The sequence below is a fragment of the Spermophilus citellus genome (assembly GCF_964194105.1).
Source record: "Spermophilus citellus genome assembly, chromosome: 2".
NCBI classification, from domain to species: domain Eukaryota; kingdom Metazoa; phylum Chordata; class Mammalia; order Rodentia; family Sciuridae; genus Spermophilus; species Spermophilus citellus.
In genome coordinates, this window is record NC_138183.1 from 192,085,915 (window position 1) to 192,107,257 (window position 21,343).

At 35.2% G+C, this 21,343-nt stretch overlaps 1 protein-coding gene across 3 annotated transcripts in view; it reads right to left on the bottom strand.

Annotated features, from left to right (window-relative positions):
• UVRAG (UV radiation resistance associated) overlaps positions 1 to 21,343 on the bottom strand; it is a 320,231-nt gene that overhangs the window by 290,563 nt on the left and 8,325 nt on the right. For all 3 annotated transcript variants that reach the window (XR_014017941.1, XM_081260421.1, XM_081260422.1), the window contains exon 2: positions 2,277 to 2,394. Coding sequence is in view for 2 of the 3 variants with exons in the window: in XM_081260421.1 (XP_081116547.1) it covers positions 2,277 to 2,394 (118 nt within the window). In the remaining variant the exon portion in view is untranslated. The remainder of the gene's footprint in view (positions 1 to 2,276; positions 2,395 to 21,343) is intronic.

The following is a 21,343-nucleotide window of genomic DNA, read 5'->3' on the forward strand; positions in this document are numbered from 1 at the left end:
CAATTCCCTTTTGAACACATAGGAAGATTACATTTCCCAGCTCCCTTTTCATCTAAAAAAGATGATGAACAAAAAATGAATAGAAAATAAAAAGAACAATTCATCTCATTTATGGCAGATAAAATGTAATGGAATTGATATGGACCATTTCCACTTAAAACTCTCCCACGGGCTAGGGTTGTAGCTCAGTGGTAGAGTGCTCACCTCGCATGTGGAAGGCACTAGGTTCGATCCTTAGCACTTCATAAAAATAAATAAGTAAAACAAAGGTACTGTGTCTAACTACAACTAAAATATATATGCATATATCTAAAAAATAATACTAAAATAAAATAAAGGTATTGTGTCCATCCATAACTTAAAAAATATTTATTTAAAAAAAAATCTTCCACAAGCAATCCTCTCTCTTTCTATGCCAGATGCCATATACTGAGGAGAGAAACATATGGAAATAGAAAGTCTCTCTTTCTATGCCAGATGCCATATACTGAGGAGAGAAACATATGGAAATAGAAAGAACTTGCAAACAGTCATTACTTAGAGAAGAACTGATAAGAACACCTGCACTGGCATTAGTATAAGAAATTTATTATGTGAAACCATGAGTCTTTCGGTATTTGTTACAGTTAGCATATATAGATATTTAAAAAAAGAGAGATGGGCTGGGGATGTAGCTCGGTGGTAGAGTGCTTGCCTTGTACATGCAAGGCCTTGGCTCAATCTCTAAAACTAAAAAAAAAAAGATAAAAATTGTTATCCTGCTTTAAGGATAGGGATGTAGTTCAGTGGCAGGGCACTTCTGCATAGCATGCATGAGGCCCTGAGCTTGACACTCCAGCAGTGGCCAAAATATATATGTGTGTGTGTGTGTGTGTATTATATGTATATATAATATATCATATATATACATATATATCAACAATTATTCCTTTAATAAGGATGCCTTAGTAATTTTCAAAACTAAAAAGATAAAATGTCTCAATTTTTTCACCTTGCCATATGACAAGATTCAAACAGATCCTTAATATCACTTATTAAAATAATATCACATTTTTAATTTTGGTACCAGGGATGGAACTCAAGGGCATTCAACCCCAGCCTTATTTTGTATTTTATTTAAAGACAGGGTCTCACTGAGTTGCTTAGGGCCTCGCTTTTGCAGAGGCTGGCTGTGTACTCATGATCCTCCTACCTCAGCCTCCCAAGCAGCTGGGATTACAGGGCATTCACCACCACACTGGCTATAATGTCACCTTTTGTTAACATAAATGAATCTTTAATCACACCTTACCATACATTATTACATTATCTCTATTGATCTTCATACAAATCTCTCTTGCCTACCTCATAAGACATCATTTTCTTTACTTTGCAGGTAGGAAAAATAAGGTTCAAGAAACCATGATCTTGAGCCAAGTTAAGGAAGACACATGTTTGTAGTCCTGGCTACTTGGAAAGCTGAGGTAGGATGATCGCTTAGAGTCCATAAATTTGAGACCAGCCAGAGCCTCAAAAACCAAAACAAACCAACAAAAATAAAAAATAAAAAAATATGATCTTCATCCAAAGTCATAAAGTTGCTGATCTATAGCTAGTGTTAATATATTTTTCAGTCCTAATCTGCTATTCCCATTATTTTACCATGCTTCTTTTCTTACACCATCCCACTTAAGTCAACTGGTTTTATACAAGTGTCTTTTGTTTCAACATGTGTTCCAAAGATGATTGTGATTTTGAATTAAATATTTCATCTATTCTTAGAAATGTCACTTATGGAAGAATCCATAATATAATACATGAAAGAGAAGAAATATGACACTCTTCTGAAAAGGACCCCATTACATTTGTGTCTTCTTATGCCTGTAATTTGGGGCTGGGGATATATATAGCTCAGTTGGTAGAGTGCTTACCTAGAATGCACAAGGCCCTGGGTGCAATCGGTGCAATCCCCAGCATCACCAAAAAAAGAAGACACAAACTAGATTTCTATTTTACCATAAGAGCAAAGAAAATGTTTAGTGGAATAACATACTCCATTTTAAATGCAGCTACTGGAATATTAACAGCTACATTCATAAAAGAATGACAAACTATCAGAAAGTTACCAGAAAGAACTATTAGCCACGCTTCTTTAATATGTATAATTGTTCAACATGACAGCATGACAACTGAACTTTCCAATAAGCAGCAATAACTGGAGGCACTAAAAAAATCACTTGTGCTACAAAAGAATAAAAATGAGATGTAACAATCGATGAGTCCACAAATTCCCTTACCTTTATATATTTTTTCAGTATTACACAAGTGAAGTGTGAAGTAGGTATCAAGCAGTTGATGGCCATTTCTATTAACAATGTTCCGGGCCGCAATGTTTCGAAGATGCCGAAGACGCCGCTAAAAAGTAACAACAAAGAGAGACAGCATTCAGCTTTTTCACTCCTATATAATGTTCCAAAGCGACAGCTCAAAAATGAAATTATAACAGGTTGTCCCAGCCATTTATTTGTTGACCCAGCAACTGTAACCCCATCTTTCATTTATGCCTCAGCATCCCCTGTCAAATAGGAATTAGTCCTGCCCTATCTCATTTGCAGAATAGTTGTATAAAATGAGAGCAGATATGAATTTTTTTTGAAAAGCATAAGTGTCATATAAGTGCTATGCTCCTACAAAAGAACATCAGTATTCCCTAGAACGTAAACTAAGTAGTAGCTTGCTTTTGTTCTGCAAGATTCTGGTAAACATGAAAAGTCCATCTCAGAGCTGGGGTTGTGGCTTGGTGGTAGAGCACTTGACTGGTATGTGTGAGGCAAAGGCTTCAATTCTCAGCACCATATATAAATAAATAAATTAAATAAAGGTCTATTATCAAGAGCTAAAAAAATATTTTAAAAGAAAGTCCATCTCATACCAAGAGAAAATCAGCAGTTATTATAAACATACACCCCTGTTGCTAGTTTAGTCTAGCTGACAGATCATTTGTATAATTAGAAGAGGTCAGAGCCAAAAAATAAAATAATAAATCACTAGTCACTCCACCCAGCCAATAACTCTACTCTTCAGAGCTTAAATTCTGGCTTTACCAACAGCCAACCAGTCTCTATTTCCTAATCAAGCCCCCTTCTTAACAACTTCTCTAAACCGAGGCTTGAATTATTTGGAGTCTTAAGTATTAGAAACACAAAATCTCCATAAGCAATAGTAGAAATCAGTAAAAATACAAGATAACCTTAAGGGATAGATCAATCATTTCATATCAAAGAGAAAATGTCGGCAATGCTGAAATCTAGGCACTTCGGATCCATCCCCCAAAGCTAATTCCCTATGTCAGAGAATTCTCTTCAGAGACTTAAAAACAGAAACCAAGTGCTCAGTTTCAAAATGTGCTTACAGCTCTCCCTTCAGGCTGAGAGCCAGTCCATTCTCCTGAGGTGGTTCATCTTCAGTTACACAGGCAGACGGCCAGAAGGGCCCAGCTCCTTTTCCATACACATACCAACTCAATCCTTTCTCCCAAACTAGAGATTAAGATTCTTTTAGAGAGGTTAATAAATTTGCTTAATCCTCTAAGTATGAAAAGCTCCAAATATATTTTCAAAAGTTTCCTAGGGCTTACTCTGAAAAACCAATTTTTGCACAATCCGCCCGGGATTTCCATTTCACACCCTGGATTACAATCATCATTTTCTCCTGCTGTACACTTTCCATTAGCCATTTCTATCAAAGTTTTAAATTTACAGGAACCACTAATCATCTATACACAATAATCACATTTAATTTACTGTATGACTGCAAAATGGGGCCTCGGTTCAAAGACCTGAAAAGATCACCCAAAGCCTTTGGAGTTAAAGTACAAGCTTCCCATCATCGCTATCAGAGCCTGTGCAGTCTGACTTCTAAGGATCCATCACACACACTTTCTCAGCTCTATGCTTTCTGCTCGGGTAACCTCTCAATCTAGAATCCTGCCTTCTCTTTAAGGAGATTCTATTCATACTTCAATGTTTAAAGGAGAGGATTCCCCCTTGATTCTCTAACTGAAATTCTTTGCTGCTTTACAGGAATAAGACCTTTGCTTATTCAATTCAGCCTTCTGTTAAAGTTAGTTGTTAATAATTATCTTCCCTATTTATCTAGCAGGAAAAGACTTGATGATAGAGATCATTACCAGCATGGTACTGTTAGCACTAATTAAATGTTTACCAGGTACCATGTACTGTGCCAAAAACTTCATACATGTGACAATTTAATCCTCATGTGACTGACCATTAAATCCTCCTAACTCTGTAAGATTAGGTATTACTTATTATCATTATTCATTTCTTCATTCCAACAGTTTTGGGTAACTAAATATAAAAAAAAAAAAAAAAGAATGGGCTGGGGATGTGGCTCAAGTGGTAGCGCGCTTGCCTAGCATGCGTGAGGCACTGGGTTCGATTTTCAACACCACATAAAAATAAAATAAAGATATTGTGTCCATCTAAAACTAAAAAATAAATATTAAAAAAACAATAAATAATAAATAAATGAGAGGAAAAGAAAGAAATAAGGAAAGAAAGCTAGGGGGTTATACCTATATTACATGAGCATTTATCTCTATATATTGTATTTATACACCTGATGGATACAATTTGGTCTTTATACTCCCCTATTACTATAGAAGACAGAGCAGTTAAGAGAGTCATTTTATGATAAATGCAATCATAATGGAATTAACTGTCTTGCAAAGCAGTATGTAGGAAACTGAGATCTGTAGTGGATGTGCAGTAGGCATTGTTAAAGAGTCTCTCCGATACATAGGAAGTAAGTACAACCACCTCCAAGCACTTTCTGACTCCAAGGTTAGGATTCTCATCTGAGTGGATTACCAATTTAAATCTACCAACGCAGATAAAACAGAACTGACTACATAAGGGCATTTTACAAGAAGGTTTACAAAAAACAAAAACCCATCCACAAATAAACCAACTCTACTAAAAACACTGACTTTGGATTGTATGACTCTGTATTTTCCTTTATTTACTTATTTCAAAAACATTAGAGTACGTATTCTCATTACATTGTAATTAATTAAAATACAAGATGCTCTCAGCCACTTGATTGAACAAAGGAATCTTGGTAAAAGGCTGTACATGTAAACATGAGCCCTCTTGTGCCCTATGTCTTGGCTTCTTCTTTGATAACATCTATTACAATTTTATCATCAAGTCACTTTTTATTTTTAAAAACTACTAACATAGAATAAAAGATAACTGAAACAAGATTACTTCATCTAGTTATTATTATCAGTTACAAATAATTGTTAGAACCAAAACATTCTTCAGTTTATTGTTCTTTGCAGGAACTTTCAAAATCACCTTGCTTGAAGTAGGTAAATGTTGAGAAGAGTTAAAATGAAAATAAATACATTAGGATCAAGGAAAGATAAAATGGAACAGATAAGGGCTGGGGCTGTAGCTCAGTGGTAGAGCACTTGCCCAGCACGTGTGAAGTACTAGGTTCAATCCTATTGTGTCAATCTACAAATATTTTTTTTTTTTAAAGGAGCAGATAAAGGGCTAGGGATGTGGCTCAAGTGGTAGCACATTCGCCTAGCATGTGTGAGGCACTGGGTTCAATCCTCAGCACCACATAAAAATAAAATTAAAATATTGTGTCCACCTAAAACTAAAAAATAAATATTTTTTTAAAAAGGAACAGATAAGCCAGTTGGTATGAGAAAAAGAAAAGCAGGATGAGAAAAAAAATGTAGAGGAAAGAAAAGGGCACTGAGGTGGTGAAGAGATAGTAGTCTGCCTGAAGACTAACAACTCCAGGGGCAGAACTTCAAGATAGTTCACATAACTCAACCAACACTGCCAGATACTAAGACTCGTTTATATCTTTCTTTGTTTCTAGTTAAATTATTTTTATATATAAACACTATTTACATAAATATGCATACTTGGATCAAGACCCAAAAAATACTGAATTTAAACTGGGAATGTAGCTCAGTGATGCAGCATTTGCCTAACATGCCCAAGGCACTGGATTTGATTCCAAAGCACTAATTAACATAAAAAATTTAAAAACTTAAACTAAAAAAAATTGTTTGAGCAGCCAAAGAAGAAATTCTTAGGTGCAAATATAACAAAATGTGTATAATCAATATAAGAAAACTGTAAAATTCTGATGAAAACTATCAAAGAAGATCTTAATACATAGAGGAATATTCCAAGTACATTAAGAGGTTTAAAAAAAAACAATAACCAATACAATATCAAGAAAAACAAAGTAAAAGAACTGACACTACTATAAAGTTACAGTATTCAAGAAAGTGTGGTACTGGCAAAAGAAGAAAAAAAAGAGAACAGAATAGAGAGCCTCGACACAGACCCATACTAATAGTCAACTGTTTTTTGATGAAGGCTCAAAGGCAATTAATTCATTAAAGAAAGTCTATTCAACAAAAGGTGATGAAATTAGGGGCTGGGGATGTGGCTCAAGCGGTAGCGCGCTCGCCTGGCATGTGTGCAGCCCGGGTTCGATCCTCAGCACCACATACCAACAAAGATGAAGTGTCCGCCGAGAACTAAAAAAAAATAAATATTAAAAATTCTCTCTCTCCTCTCTCCTCTCTCACTCTCTCTTTAAAAAAAAAAAAAGGTGATGAAATTGGACATATACATACAAGGCAAAAAAATAAATTGAGACATAGATCTAAACTTTATACCTTTTACAAATCTTAACTAAAAATAGATTATAGAGTTCAATGTAAAATACGAAAATATAAAATTCCTAGAAGATAACTAAGAGGAAAATATAGATGACCTTGGGTTTGGCAATGACTTTCAGATACAATGTCAAAAGCATTCACCTGTGAAAGAAGTAACTGATAAACTTATACTTTTCCTTAAGTGATCTGGAATCCTTAATGGAATCTGATGCCCATCTACCAAACGGTAGAACACAGAGCACTTCAAATCTAAGAACTGATCTAAGAACTGAAATTGGGGTCAAGCCTCAAAAGTCTTCTGGAATAGCACAAATCCTCAAGATTCACGTACATTTTGGGTACTCCAGAGTATAAAGTCTAGTGGTACTTCATGGGCTGGCAGCAGTATCAAACACACTGCTTGTGATTGTCTCTAAATAGAATTAAATACCAGGTCATCTCTTCCAATGGTCTATTCATAGACATTAAAACCAAACTGCAATGTGTTCTAAAATCATGGCATTTGCAGGTAAATGGATGGAGTTAGAGAAGATAATGGTAAGTGAAGTTAGCCAATCCCAAATAACCAAATGCGAATTATTTTCTTTGATATAAGAAGGCTGATTCATAATGTGTTAGGGAGCAGGAAAATGGGAGGAACTCTAGATAGGGCAGAGGGGTTGGAGGGGAAGGGAGGGGGCATGGGGTTAGAAATGATGGTGGAATGTGATGATCATTATTATCCAAAGTACATGTATGAAGACCTGAATTGGTGTGAATATACTTAGTATACAACCAGAGCTATGAAAAATTGTGCTTTATATGTGTAATAAGAATTGTAATGCATTCCACTCTCATATATAAATTTAAAAATAAATAGTTTCAATATCTCATGAAGGTAGAAACATTCTGAATAATTAAGATTTACACACACTTTGGAATTACTCTTTAAAATAATATTTACGCAGTTTTCCTTAGCAGCATCTCCTTAAAACTTCCTCAAATTCTTTACTCTGTGCTTTCATGATGATAAAATACTCCTTGTGCATCATCCTACAGTGGTAGCTTTAGGCAGCTGAACTGTGGTCTAATAACATCCATCCCCAAAACTAATCAGGAAATTCTGATTTTTACGTTTGAATTAACATATAGCTTTAAAATCTTTAAAATACTACTATCTGTAAAGCATGCTATATGAGATTAAAAACATAAAGTTAAAACATCCACCTTTGATTTGGGGGAGGAATTGATGGAATGAGAGCACAACTTGAACACCTGAAATATTAACACTGGGCAAAAAGACAGGGAGGGCAACCCTAAACTCCTTAACTTTTAAAAAATCTTTAAAATATAAATTTGGCTGGGCTTGATGTCCCACACCTATAATCCCAATCATTCAAGAGGCGAAGGCAGGAAGATGGAAAGTCCAAGGCCCACCTGAGCAACTTAGTAAGACCCTGTTTCAAAATAAAAAGGGCTGGGGGTGGAGATCAGTGCTACAGCCACCCTAGGTTCAAACTTCAGTACCACAAAAAATGCATGTGTGTGTGTGTGTGTGTGTGTGTACATGTGTGTGCGCACACGCACACATTCCAATACAAAACTTAAGTGGCATACACAATAAAATTTCAAACATCTGCTTCAGTGAGATAATAAGAATCACTCATTAGCGTGATTGTAAACCAGTACTTCTAAAGAAACTAAAATAGTTGCTTTCCTTGTTAACTACTAATTTTCTTAGAAAGCTGCTTTATAATTTAACAGTTGCCTATATGAAACTTTTTGGTTTGGTTTTTGTGTTTGTTCGTTTGCTGACTTGCTTTGGCCTGCCAAGCATCTATTCTGGTTAAAAAATAAACAAACAGATCTTCCTTTGTAGGACCTCCATCCCACTATCAGTCCTGTAGAGTTAACCAGAGCACCAGCATCAGGGACGTTAACGTGATTCAAATCAGGCCAATCAGCACATACCATTTCCCTGATCATTACATATGATCCATGAGGGCCAGGAATTGTATTAGTAGTTCTTTTTCTACCAACCCATTCTCACCCACCCTCCACCCATCTCACTGTCCCTGAGTCTGGAAGGACACAGGTTAGAGATACTAGCAGCCATCTTTCTATCACAGAGAAACCAGTGAGGAAGAAAGCAGAGTCAAAACATGCAGAATTTAGTCCTGCAGATACCATTTAAGTCTCTGGATCAAATCATACATAAAATGAGAGTTATAATGACAAACATCGGCCCATCCTTATGGAACTGTCAAAGATTATAACTATGAAGAGGATTTAATTGTAACTGTTTATTAAGGATGTGTCACATAATAGCAGGTTAGTAGAAGAAGAGTAATAGTCAAACTTAGTGGCAAGGTACAAAGAAATATTTTATTTTGGTTTGATTTGGGGAAGAGATGAGAGGAGGGGAGGGAAGACAGAAGTGAAGAGAGAATAATATCAGCCAAATTATATTGCTAAACTTTGTTTAACAAATCTCACCATTATGTACAACTATAATGCACCAATTAAAAGCGGGGGAAGAGGAGCTAAGGATATAAAAAGGTAGGTCATAGAAAAAGAAATGGAAATGGTCAATGAACACATGAAAAAAGGTATAATCACAACCACAATTAAAGTTATGCACATGAAAACATTCTACCTTGTGGGCATTTATAGTTTCCAAACATGACTGTACCAATACATCCCATCTCATATGCTCTCTTACAATGTGATGTTGCCACTCTTTCACCAACAACTGAGATATATGTTCTCTCCCACTCAAATGTGGGCAGATCTGTAAATGTAACAGAAATGACCATATGTGACTTCTGAGGCTAAATCATAAAAGTTGATATGGCTTCCACTTGACCTCCTTGAAACCTAGTTGGTCCTAGAAGATAGCCAGACATCTAAGTGACCACACCCTGAGCCTCTGAGCCTCCAAAATGACAGCAAGGTAAGCAGAGACAAGTTGTTCCCACCAAGCCCAGACAAAAGTACATTCATAAGCAAAAATAAATGATGTTAATTTAAGTCACTAATTTTTAATTTGTTACATAGCAGAAGAGACCTATCTGATTAAACATACTATAATATTTTTCTCTGTCAGACAGACATAAGTAAAGAAAACAGAGTTGGGGGAAACTGGTCCAATTTGGAGCAAGGGCAATTTAGCGACAATTTCAAAATTTGTAAATGTTTATAATACTTGACCAAGCAATTCTATAATTCACAAAAATGTGAACAAATTTGTTTATCCCGGTATGCTATAAAAACAAAAACTCAATAACCACTCTTTAATGGTGATATGTTCATGTAAAACCATATAACAATTTTTAAAAGGCCATTAAAAGTGCTGGTATGAAACACAAAAGAGCAGGTTGTTTTAAATATTCACATAAAGAAACATTGCTACAGTCCCTAAATAATGTAGATCAGGGTTGGCAAACTTGAAAAGGTCAAAGAGGAAGTACTTTAGCTTTATCAGGGCAAACCCAGTCTGTCTGCATTTTTTTTTTTTTAATTTACCAATGTAAAAACCAGTCTTGGCTCATTAGTTGTTAGAAAAACCAGCCACTGTTAGCTCAGTTTGCTGATCCCTGATGTATATAATCACAGATAGCAAGAGATAATTTTTTGAAACAGTGTTTGCTTTTGAAATGTAGTCAAACTTGTCCCGGACAATTCTCTCATTTGTACTCTGACCTCCCAGTTACATTCGTTTTTTAGTTTAGATATTTATTCTCAATCTAGGACAATGGCAGGTATGAATTAAGACTCAGGGTATTCCAGGTAAATTCAAATTACTATTACACTTTGTTATAACACTTAGGAGAGCACACTTAGGAGAAAATTAGTTTTTAACATTTCCACAGAAGGTAAACACCGAACTACTGAGCCAAGAGTTTAAGTTTGATAAATTCAAGTCAGCCTTTTTTAAAAAATGGAAAATCCCCGTCTATATTATAGAACTCTCAATCACCTATTTTTTCCTAATCCTTTGATCCTACCTGAAAGACTTACTGTGAGAAGTTTTGAAAAAATATAAGAATGCTTTAAAAACTAATGCCTGATGCTGTTGGCTATAAATAAGTGGTGCCAACAGTCAGTGTTACAGATTTAAACAAATAATCCAACAACCCTAATCTCTCATAAAATATTTTATAGTTCTTTGTTCCTAAATAAGACCTTTCCCTGGCACAAATTATGCAACCTTGGAACTGAAGCCTCTATTTTTTTTTTAGCCTTATTTTGTTTATTTATTTTTATGTGGTGCTGAGAATTGAACCCAGTGCCTCACACATGCTAGGCGAGTGCTCTACCACTGAGCCACAGCCACAGCCCCCCATGAAGCCTCTATTTTAACATTAATTTTTTTCTCCTTCAACAGGATTTAATATGCATTTACTAAACAGTACTAAATTTTAAAACAGGCTTCTACACAGGAAAAGACAAAATACACTTCTGAACTATCTATGCTTGGTACACATTCTTACCTCTATTTTGTTTATCCCCAATCTCAGGGGAAGGTCTGAACTTGCCCATTTCCTCCATTTTTCCCTCCAAGCTGCTCTAAGAAACAGGCCTCTGGAGTGACGTCCAGGACAGCCCTCTGCATGACCTCTCACCCTCCCTCTCTTGCTCCCTTCTTTCTCCTATCTTGTTGGCATTTCCTGCACATTCTATGCATAGGAACTGTGGGAATACGAACATGGTATGCCCTAATTTCACAATATGTAACCTTACTAAAGAATGTGAGTTTGGGCTGGGGATGTGGCTCAAGCGGTAGCGCGCTCGCCTGGCATGCGTGCGGCCCGGGTTCGATCCTCAGCACCACATACCAACAAAGATGTTGTGTCCGCCGAGAACTGAAAATAAATAATAAAAATTCTCTCTCTCTCTCTCTCCTCTCTCACTCTCTCTTAAAAAAAAAAAAAAGAATGTGAGTTTCTGCATATAAAAAGGATAAATTTTAGATAACAGTGAGCCGCACTTAGAAATATACAACACAGAGTTACACAGGATGACCTACCTAAAGAGGATAACAAATGCAAGATAGAATATAGCCATCAGTAGTTCAAGTGTTAAGAGTAATATTAATGCCCTTGATTTATTTCAAAATAATTGTGGATAGGGGAGGACAATAGGTAGGAGTATAAAGTAAACAAATCCCATGAGGTAATAGTTATTTGGGCCAGGTAATAGGTTCCTGGGAGTTCATAATACTCATCTCTTAATCTCTCTCTCTCCCCACATTTATAAGATATACATGCATTTCAACATACATGGACATAGCAATAAATATTGTACATGTATGTACATATATTTACCAATAATAACAAAGTTTAAAAGTAATAACAATATAAACAGAAAGAAAGGATAACAACATATTCGAGCCTAAAGGAAAATCTAGCTCAATGGAGTTACTAATTATAGATAATGGATGTGCTTGGGGATGAAGAAAATAGATTAAAGATAAAAAGGAATCAAAGATAACCCTTAGGGAAATGAGAACTAATCAATAAGATGTTAGGAAAATAGGGTAGTCATCAAAAAAAAAAACAAACAAATTTTAGATGACTTATAAAAGGTATATAGCTGGATAGGAGTAAGTTCCATTGAGCTACTGCACAGAGAGGACTATAGGTATCAAGAATGTATTATATATTTTGAAAAGCTAGAAGAAAAAGAGTTTGAATGTTTTCACCATAAAGAAATAATAAATGTTTGAGGGAATAGATAATTTGCCCTAATTTAAACATTACACAATGTATACATATATCAAAAGGTCACATGGTATCCCATAAACTTGTAAATATTTGTTTTTATGTATCACCTGAAACCTTCTCAATTTAAAATTTTTTAAAAATCAAATTATATTTAAATGTAAACAACTGAAGCATAAAAACACCCAAAGAGTCATTTTATAACCTCAAAGGTCTAAGAATGACAAAATATATGAAACTACAGAAATGCTACTACATAAAATGTTTTAAAATTATACAAAGGAATAAAAAAAGAAAAATTTAATTCACCTAAAAAGGAAAATTTCACTAACAGATAAAAGAATTCCTAGAAATCAATAAGAAGTCTAACAACCCAACATAAAAAAATGGCAAAGAACATTAACAGGGGCTGGGGCTGGGGCTCAGTGGTAGAATGCTCACCTAGCATGCATGAGGCACTGGGTTCGATCCTCAGCACCACATAAAAATAAAAAATAAAGATACTATGTCCACCTAAAAATAAAATACAAAACTAAAAATTAAAAAAAAAGAATATTAACAGATAATTCACAGAAAAGGAAACACAAAAAGCTTTTAAACATGAAAGGATCCTCCTTATTTAATTTAAAAAAAAAAAACTAAAATTGACAGACCAAAAATCTGATACCTATTCTGAGAAAAGGCCATGACAAAACAGGCACTTTACTGAAAGGAATGTAATTAGTACAACCTGTATGGCTGGCAAATTTCACGATTATCTACCAAAATTACAAATGTGAATGTTCTTTGATCCAAAATTCCACTTCTGCATTTGTGCTAAAATATACTTGCAGATATATAATATGATACACTGCTACCGTATGGATCTTAAATGTTTCCCAGTAGCCCATGTTAAAATTTGTTTCTCAGAGAGGCACTAATTAACATGTAGTGGAAACACTAAGGGATAGGGCCTGGTGGGAGGTTTTAGGTCACTGGGGGCATGCCCTTGAAAAGGACAGAGTAATACCAACCCTTCCTTTTCCTCTCTTTTGAGTCCTAGCCTTGAGGTGAATGGTTTTTACTATGGCCCATTGCTCCCCATCATTCCCAAAAGCATTTCACAGGCAAAAAGCAATAGGGTCAACAGTCTCTATTGAATGAATGAAATCTCCAAATCTGCCAGCAAAATAAAATTTTTCTCTTTACAAGTTAATTGTCTCAAGTGCATGTTACAGTAACATGCAGCTGATTAATTCATGTAATGAAGATTTGCTTATTTAGCAAAAAACTAAATAATTTTAATGTCTATCAATAGGGACTAGTGATAGTCTACACTACAATGAAATACTATGTGGCCCTAAAGAATAAATAGGCAGCTCTTTGAGCACTGATATAGAAAAATCTCCAAAAATATACAATTAGTTTTTTTAAGTACAGTTTATATAGTCAGGATGTTTAGCATGTTGTCATTTGTGTTCCACAAGGAAAAAGAGAATATAATTAAGTAATTACTGGAGAGGCATAAACTATAACTGATAACCCTACTTATCCCAGGAGACTCAAGATATGGGTATTAGTGAGACTGTTCACTTGTATCCTCTTATATACCTTCTGAATCATGAATCATAGGAATATATTATTTTTTAAATAAAACTAAATTTACATTTTTAAAAAACAAGAGAGATGACAACAAACCTTTAAACACGGGAATATGTGACAGCCATTCCCTGTGTGACCTAATGGTAAGAGCTCCAACTAGAGTTGAGAAGCCTGAACTTCAAGAGAGTTCTACCACTCACTAGTGGGCAAACTACGTACTGTCTCCCTTTCCATAAAATGGAGATGTTTCTACCTTCCTACCTCTGTGGGTTATGGCAGAGACCAAATGAAATAATGGATATAAGAGCTCTCTGAAAAACTGTAAAGTACATTATAAACATAAATACTTTATGTTAAGAATAAGTACTTTATAAACAGAAATAAGAATGCCAAGGGAGGGATGTGGTTATCAGTGGAAATGATGGATTGATTTTGGTATTTCTAATTTGAAGTAAAGAGACAGATTTAGAATTCATCTATTTTAATAGAGGTAGGAAAGTCAGAAAGGTAAAACATTTCTGAAGTAGAAACACTCAATAAATAGGACTGCAGAACTGGAAAAGACCCTGAAGGTCATTCTAAGCTTTTGCTGCTCTGCATCACCTGGGAATGTATTGAAAATTAAGAATTCTAGGTCCCTGAACAGATCTACACAATCAAAATCTGTATTTTAACAACACAAAAGATAATTTATATACACATTTTAAGTTTAAGAAGCACTTATCTAAGCCATCTTGCATACGTTTTAATTAACAAAATTGAAGCCCTATGTAAAGGCACCCACTCATGTTCATGCTGTTGATAAGTAGTAAAACCAAGACCTGGACCCAGGCCTGAGCTCCTGGACTAGTAACCTCATGTGTTTGCTTCCCAGACACCCTGTTTTGAAACCTTTGAGTCATCTTTGCCTTTCATATCTCTCCTGTTCCAACCCCATTCTAATCAACCATCCAGACCCATCAGTTCTTTCTTTATAGTATCTCTGGCATCTGGTTATTCTTTTCCACATCCATCACTTACTGCTGTTATTCACACTATGATAAACAATTCCCTTCTACACATACATCAACTTCCTCTTCTGCAAATAAGAGCTTAGTTCCAAATATCAAGCTCCAAATAATTCATTAAGAAGGTGCACTTCATTAAAAAGTATTAAGCTCAGGGGCTGGGGTTGTGGCTCAGCGGTAGAACACTCGCCTAGCACATGTGAGGCAATGGATTCAATCCTCAGCACCACATAAAAATAAATAATGAAGATATTGTGTCCATCTATAACTAAAAAAAAAAATAAAAGTATTAAGCTTTAGGGCTGGTAGAGCGCTTGCCTAGCACACGTGAGGCACTGGGTTCAATCCCCAGCACCACATAAAAAAAAAAAATCTAAATAAACAAAATAAAGGTATTGTGTCCATCTGGAACTAAAAATATTTTTTTTTTAAGTATTAAGCTTTAGTATGCTGATTTCAGGCAAAATTTGTGTTTGAAACCTACCAAGGCTAGCAAGCTATAAGGTATTTCTGACACAGAACCTTCATGTCTCCACTTTCACTATTTTTTTTTCCTGCCTATTTAGACTCTTTCGCCCTTCAAATCATTTGCTTTTAGTCTGCTGGTACTTGAAAATTCTAATAACTAAATTTGCTGTAATAATTTCTACAAGTAAAGACTATAGGAGCTCTGAGTGAAAGGCTAGGATATATCCTATAAAGTAAATTATGCATTCTGAACAATTTTGTGGCACTTTCTGAGCTCACAAGTTTTTGCATACTTTATGATCAGTTGGTTATGTACAGTAGCTTCCTGCTTTCCAAAGAAAAGTCTAGGAAAAATTATTCCCTGTGTACTCCATAGAAAAATAATTCTATAAACAAATAAATTTGGGAAATACTTCATATTAATACATGATCCCAATCCCATCCCAGCAATGCATTTACAGGTTGAGCTAACCTAGAGAGAGAGAGAGAAATTTTGCTTAATCTGGTATTTCCTAAATTTGTTAAGGAGGTCTTGCCAAATAACACCCATTAAACAGCCCAATGGTTAGAATTCCTTGCAACTAATTCTGGTACAACAAACTTTCTTTTTTACAACACCTGAAATTATGTTATTTATTTGTTAATTGTTTATAATCTATCTCAGGAGTCAACAAACTATATAGCCCATGGTCCAACAATACTTCCTGTTTTTGTATGTCTTACAAGATAAGTGGTTTTTATTGAGTGTTTAAAGTAGATAAAAATGAAAAGAATATTTCATAGCACGAAATTAAAAATTTGTGTCTATAAATAAAGTTTTGCTAGAATAGAGCCTCACTCCTTTGTTTACATAGGGCTAATTAATAATAATAATAATAATAATAATAATAATAATAATAATAATTGCTATGAAGATCAGAGGGTCTGCAGAGGCTGAAACATTAACTACCTGGCCCTTCACAAGAAAAAGCTTGCTAACCCCTGTCTGTCACTCATTAGAAAGCAAGGTTCAGGAGGGCACCTTGATTACTGCTCTAGACTGTCTCTGGCATTTATAAGCATTTATATTTGTGGAATGTTAATAAGTGAAATACTACTGAAATGAATTTTAAGAAGCCAAACAAAATATCATAGTTGAGAAAGTCCTTTATCTTTGTCAGCTTTCCTTTACTGTAATAAATACCTGAGATAAACAAAAAAAAAAAAAAGAAAGGTTTATTTCAACTAATAGTTTTGGAGGTTTCAGTCCATGATTGGTTAGCGTACTGTGGCTTGGCAGTTTATCACAGTGGGAAAGCATGGTGGAGTAAGCTGCTCACCTCATGGCCATCAAAAAGGAGAGAGAGGAAGAGTTGAGGTTACAATATATCCCCTTCGAAGGCATGCCCCCAATGACTTAACTTCCTTTCAGTAGGCCTTACCTCCTAAAGGTTTTACCATCTCCCAACAATACCATGGGTTGGCAACCAAGCCATCAACACATAAGTCTTTGGGAGAAGTTATCCAACCAAAAACATCAGCAATTACTTTATTTATTTGTGTGTGTGTGTGTGTGTGTGTGTGTGTGTGTGTGTGGTGCTAGGGACTGAACCCAGGGACTTCTGCATGTGAACCAAGCACTCTGCCAACTGAGCTATATATATATCCCCAGCCTAGCATCATGCAATTACATTGATCCTTATAGGATACCTTGTGAATAGAAAATGTCAGTGAGAAGAGTGGTAGATTTTATCCACTAAAATGTTAATATCTAAGTAAACAGGAGAAGCTACTTTCTTTTTCTTTTCTTTTCTTCTTCTTTTTTTTTTTTTTTGGTACCAGGGATCCAACCCAGGAGCACTTAACCACTGAGACCCATCCCCAGCCCTTTTCATTTTACTTATTTATTTTTTTATTTTGAGATACAGTCTCACGAAGTTGCTTAGAGCCTTGCCAAATTGCTGAGGCTGGCTTTAAACTTGCAATCATCCCGCCTCAGCCTCACGAGCTGCTGGGATTACAGGCGTTCTCCATTATGACCGGCAAGAAGCAACTTTCTAATGGTTTTGTAGTTTTCAAGCAGTTTTAAAATAGATGAGTCTGTGTATCAAAAATGCACTCAGTAAAAATGCAGTTAATGTGCAATTAAGAAATTCTGTACCAGCATAGTGACACATGCCTATGATCCCAACAATTTGGGAAGCTGAGGCAAGAAGATGAAAGTTTGAGGTCAGCCTTAGCAACTCAGCAAGGTCCTGTCTCAAAATTTTAAAAAAAGAAAAGAAAAGGGCTGAAGATATAGCTCAGTGGTAGAGTTTCCCTGGGTTCAATCCCCAATGACACAAAAAATAAAGAAATTCTGGGCTGGGGATGTGGCTCAAGCGGTAGCGTGCTCGCCTGGCATGCATGCGGCCCGGGTTCGATCCTCAGCACCACATACAAACAAAGATGTTGTGTCCGCCGAAAACTAAAAAATAAATATTAAAAAAAATTCTCTTCTCTCTCTCTTTTAAAAAAAAAAATTCTGCAACTCTACAATGTCCCCCATCTAATCATTAGACAGATGTCTTTTGATAGAAATGTATGAATATCACTCCAGAGTGATATTCCAAGGCAGCTGCTCTTTGTCTATTTATTTTTAAACATCTTCCATGTAAAATAAACTCCATTCAGTCAATTGATGAGAGAAGTCTGAAATACCTATTATTTTGTCCATAATGGTACCAACTCTATCTTAAGATGAGTACGTTCCTATAAAATAAACTTAACCTGTAATGAGCATCCCATAGCTCATTTGCCTACCATGGCTGGTAATCTGTTTTCTGAATCAAAAATTGGGAAACTTTCTTAGGCTGCTAGACATTAACATTTCAGTGGATAAAGGCAGTACCAATTTTCTCAAAAACATTCATTCATTCTTTTTATTAAAAGGAACAAAGTTAAAAATCAGTTTTTCATAATTCTAAATAAGACTATTTTCATTTTGCATTTTAAAAAGTTTAACTTTCTGGGGGCTGGGGATGTGGCTCAAGCGGTAGCGCGCTCGCCTGGCATGCGTGCGGCCCGGGTTCGATCCTCAGCACCACATACCAACAAAGATGTTGTGTCCGCCGAGAACTAAAAAATAAATATTAAAAATTCTCTCTCTCTCTCTCTCTCTCCTCTCTCACTCTCTCTTTAAAAAAAAAAAAGTTTAACTTTCTGGATTGACTCTTATTCAAGAGAATGATTGGAATTGAGGAAGGAAATAATTCATATCCTCAGAAACGAGATATACAGAATCCTGTGCCTAACACAGTCAAAGAAGGAACTTTAATCAGTGTCTGTTGCATAAATGGTTACCTCAATAGCTTACCCTACTCTGTGCTTAGAATTAGTTTTAATATAGGCTAACATGAACTTGAATTATTTATAGTTCAGAGTTAAACCGTGAGTCATAAAAAGAACCACCATGTTAAAGAACATCAAGTTTTTCCTGGAAAATTATAGATCCAAGTCTGATTCCTACTTTTACTTTTACATCTTCCCTTCTTACGCAAGAGTCTACCAACAAAAGCTAAAGGAAGGGGCTACTTTCAGCTTCCTAATATTCCTCATTATTAAAAAAAAAAAAAAAAAAAAAAAAAAAGTCTGCTTCTTTTAGAACATTCTAAACACCATGATAGGAAGAAATGCCAGATATTTCAATGGTCCACCAAAGTGCTGGGCTCTAATACTTTCAGCTTCTTAATAAATATACTTTATCAGAGTTTTCACAAAGAATGAATAAGTAAAACATCTAATAACATCACTACTTAGTAGAGTCTACATCAGTCATCACCAATACTCTAAAATTCCTCAATCACAAAATTCTAAAATCACCAAAGGTTACTGTTTCTGAAACTTTCTTAAGAATGTTCAAAAAAGGAGCAGTGTGATAAATACCCAGGGACAAAACAGGAAGACTGATCACTGAAACTCCAGAGGGACATTCCAGTTTCACTCTAATTCACACCACAAAATGTGGGTGTGAAAGTGGAGTCTGAGCAGCCTCTACCCCATTTTAATTCTAGCAAGCTGTGAGGATACCATGTCAAAGCACAGAGAGAGGTTTACAAAACAAGTTCTCCACACACCCAGGCAAGCACAGTGGAACTGCTCATAAGATGCAGGTTCTAGTTATTTCTCTGCCACAAGCAAGAACAACAAAATGATGAAGATCTGTTAAACTAATACTCTTCACAAAGTTCTTGAATGTCAGGAATAAACAAATGGCCTCGCCAGGCAAATAGTTTCACGTCTGAGGACTTCAGACTTTGCATCTGTAAAATTCCATGATTCAAAATTCATATTTTCATCTTAAAAGAAGATGGAAAACAAGGTTATATGATAATAAAACAAGAAAGTCTACTACAAATAAAAAAATTCCAACAAGTTTTCCATTCTCTATTTGTTTCTCAAACTGCCACAATACAAAACACTGAAAGAAATTAACTATTAACAGTATAAAACATTACCAATGTCAAAAATCTAAAACAAAGTATAAAACCTAGATATTTCAATCTGTCTTAAAAAAGATGTCTTTAATTATTATAAAACACCCCTGGTTCACCCAAATAAATTTAAATTTCAGATAAACAATAAATTTTTAATGTAATTAAGTCTATTTTGAACATACATATAAAAAAACACCTCTGGTTTGTAACGCATTTCAGTACATTAAAAATGACAAATATTTCTTGTTCTCTCCAGCAGTAATGTCTGACAGGTAAAAATAAATAGCTTATCAAAAATACATGCACATTTGGAAACTATGAAAATCTAATTTTTCATTTTACCACACACTTCAGGTCCAACTTAGTTTCAGTTCTGTTCCTGCTCTATTTCCAGTCAGTTTCACTTCTTAATTTTCTGCCACAAAGTTAACAATTGTAATCTTAAAGCGAACACTAAAATAAAACAGCTTTTCCTTTCAATTGACAACTAAACATTTTCACAGGAAAAACAAAGAAAGCCGAAAAAAGAAAAACCACTTAAATTCCTGATGGTATTTTGTCACGTTAAAATAATGATTTTAGGATGTTAATATCTTGAGTTCCCAAAGCTTCCTCATAGTTGTTTAACAAAAGCCTAAGCTGATCAAAAATTGCCGTGATTTCATTTTAGAGACACACAACTATTACTGCGTTTTCCATTTTGTGTGTATATGTATCACAAGGGACTTGATAAACATTTGTGGAAGAAATAACTGTAGGGGCATGGTTCTGTGCTGCGTGGGGCATGTATTCCCAGTAAGATACAGCTTTCTCTCTACCTTCAGTGGCCTTACCAATATAACATCTTCAAAAAAACAGATAATTAGACTTTAAAAGTAAGGAACCTAAATAAACACAAACATATAAAGGGGAAATATATGTCATGTAAAGCTTTATTTATTAAGCTTTATATCTGCTTTTGGGCTTCTATCTTTTTGTTCCTGTATGTGTTTTAATCCCATTCAATCTAATCTTTTCTTTTTCTCTTTAGGCTACAAAGTCCTCTAAGAGAAGACCCATATACCAAAAAAAAAAAAAAAAAAAAAGAAAAAACCTTTTTGAAAAATAAAAATATACCATAATCAGCACAGTGCTAGGTGAAGATGCTGTGGAAATACAATATAAAACATGATGGTCCCCAACCTTGAGGTAACAAACTTTTTAATCAGAACTCCACAATAAGCACTTGTCTACAGCAAATGGGAATATGAGACTTAGACTGCAGTTCCCATGTGGATGCTCTTTTGACTTTAAGAAAGTTACCTAGACACAGCTCTCTGTGGTTAGGACAATGCCCAGTGAAGAACGGAGCTGTGAGACATCAGCAACACATTTACCCAACTACTGCTGGGAGACTATTTCAGCACCCAAATAAGG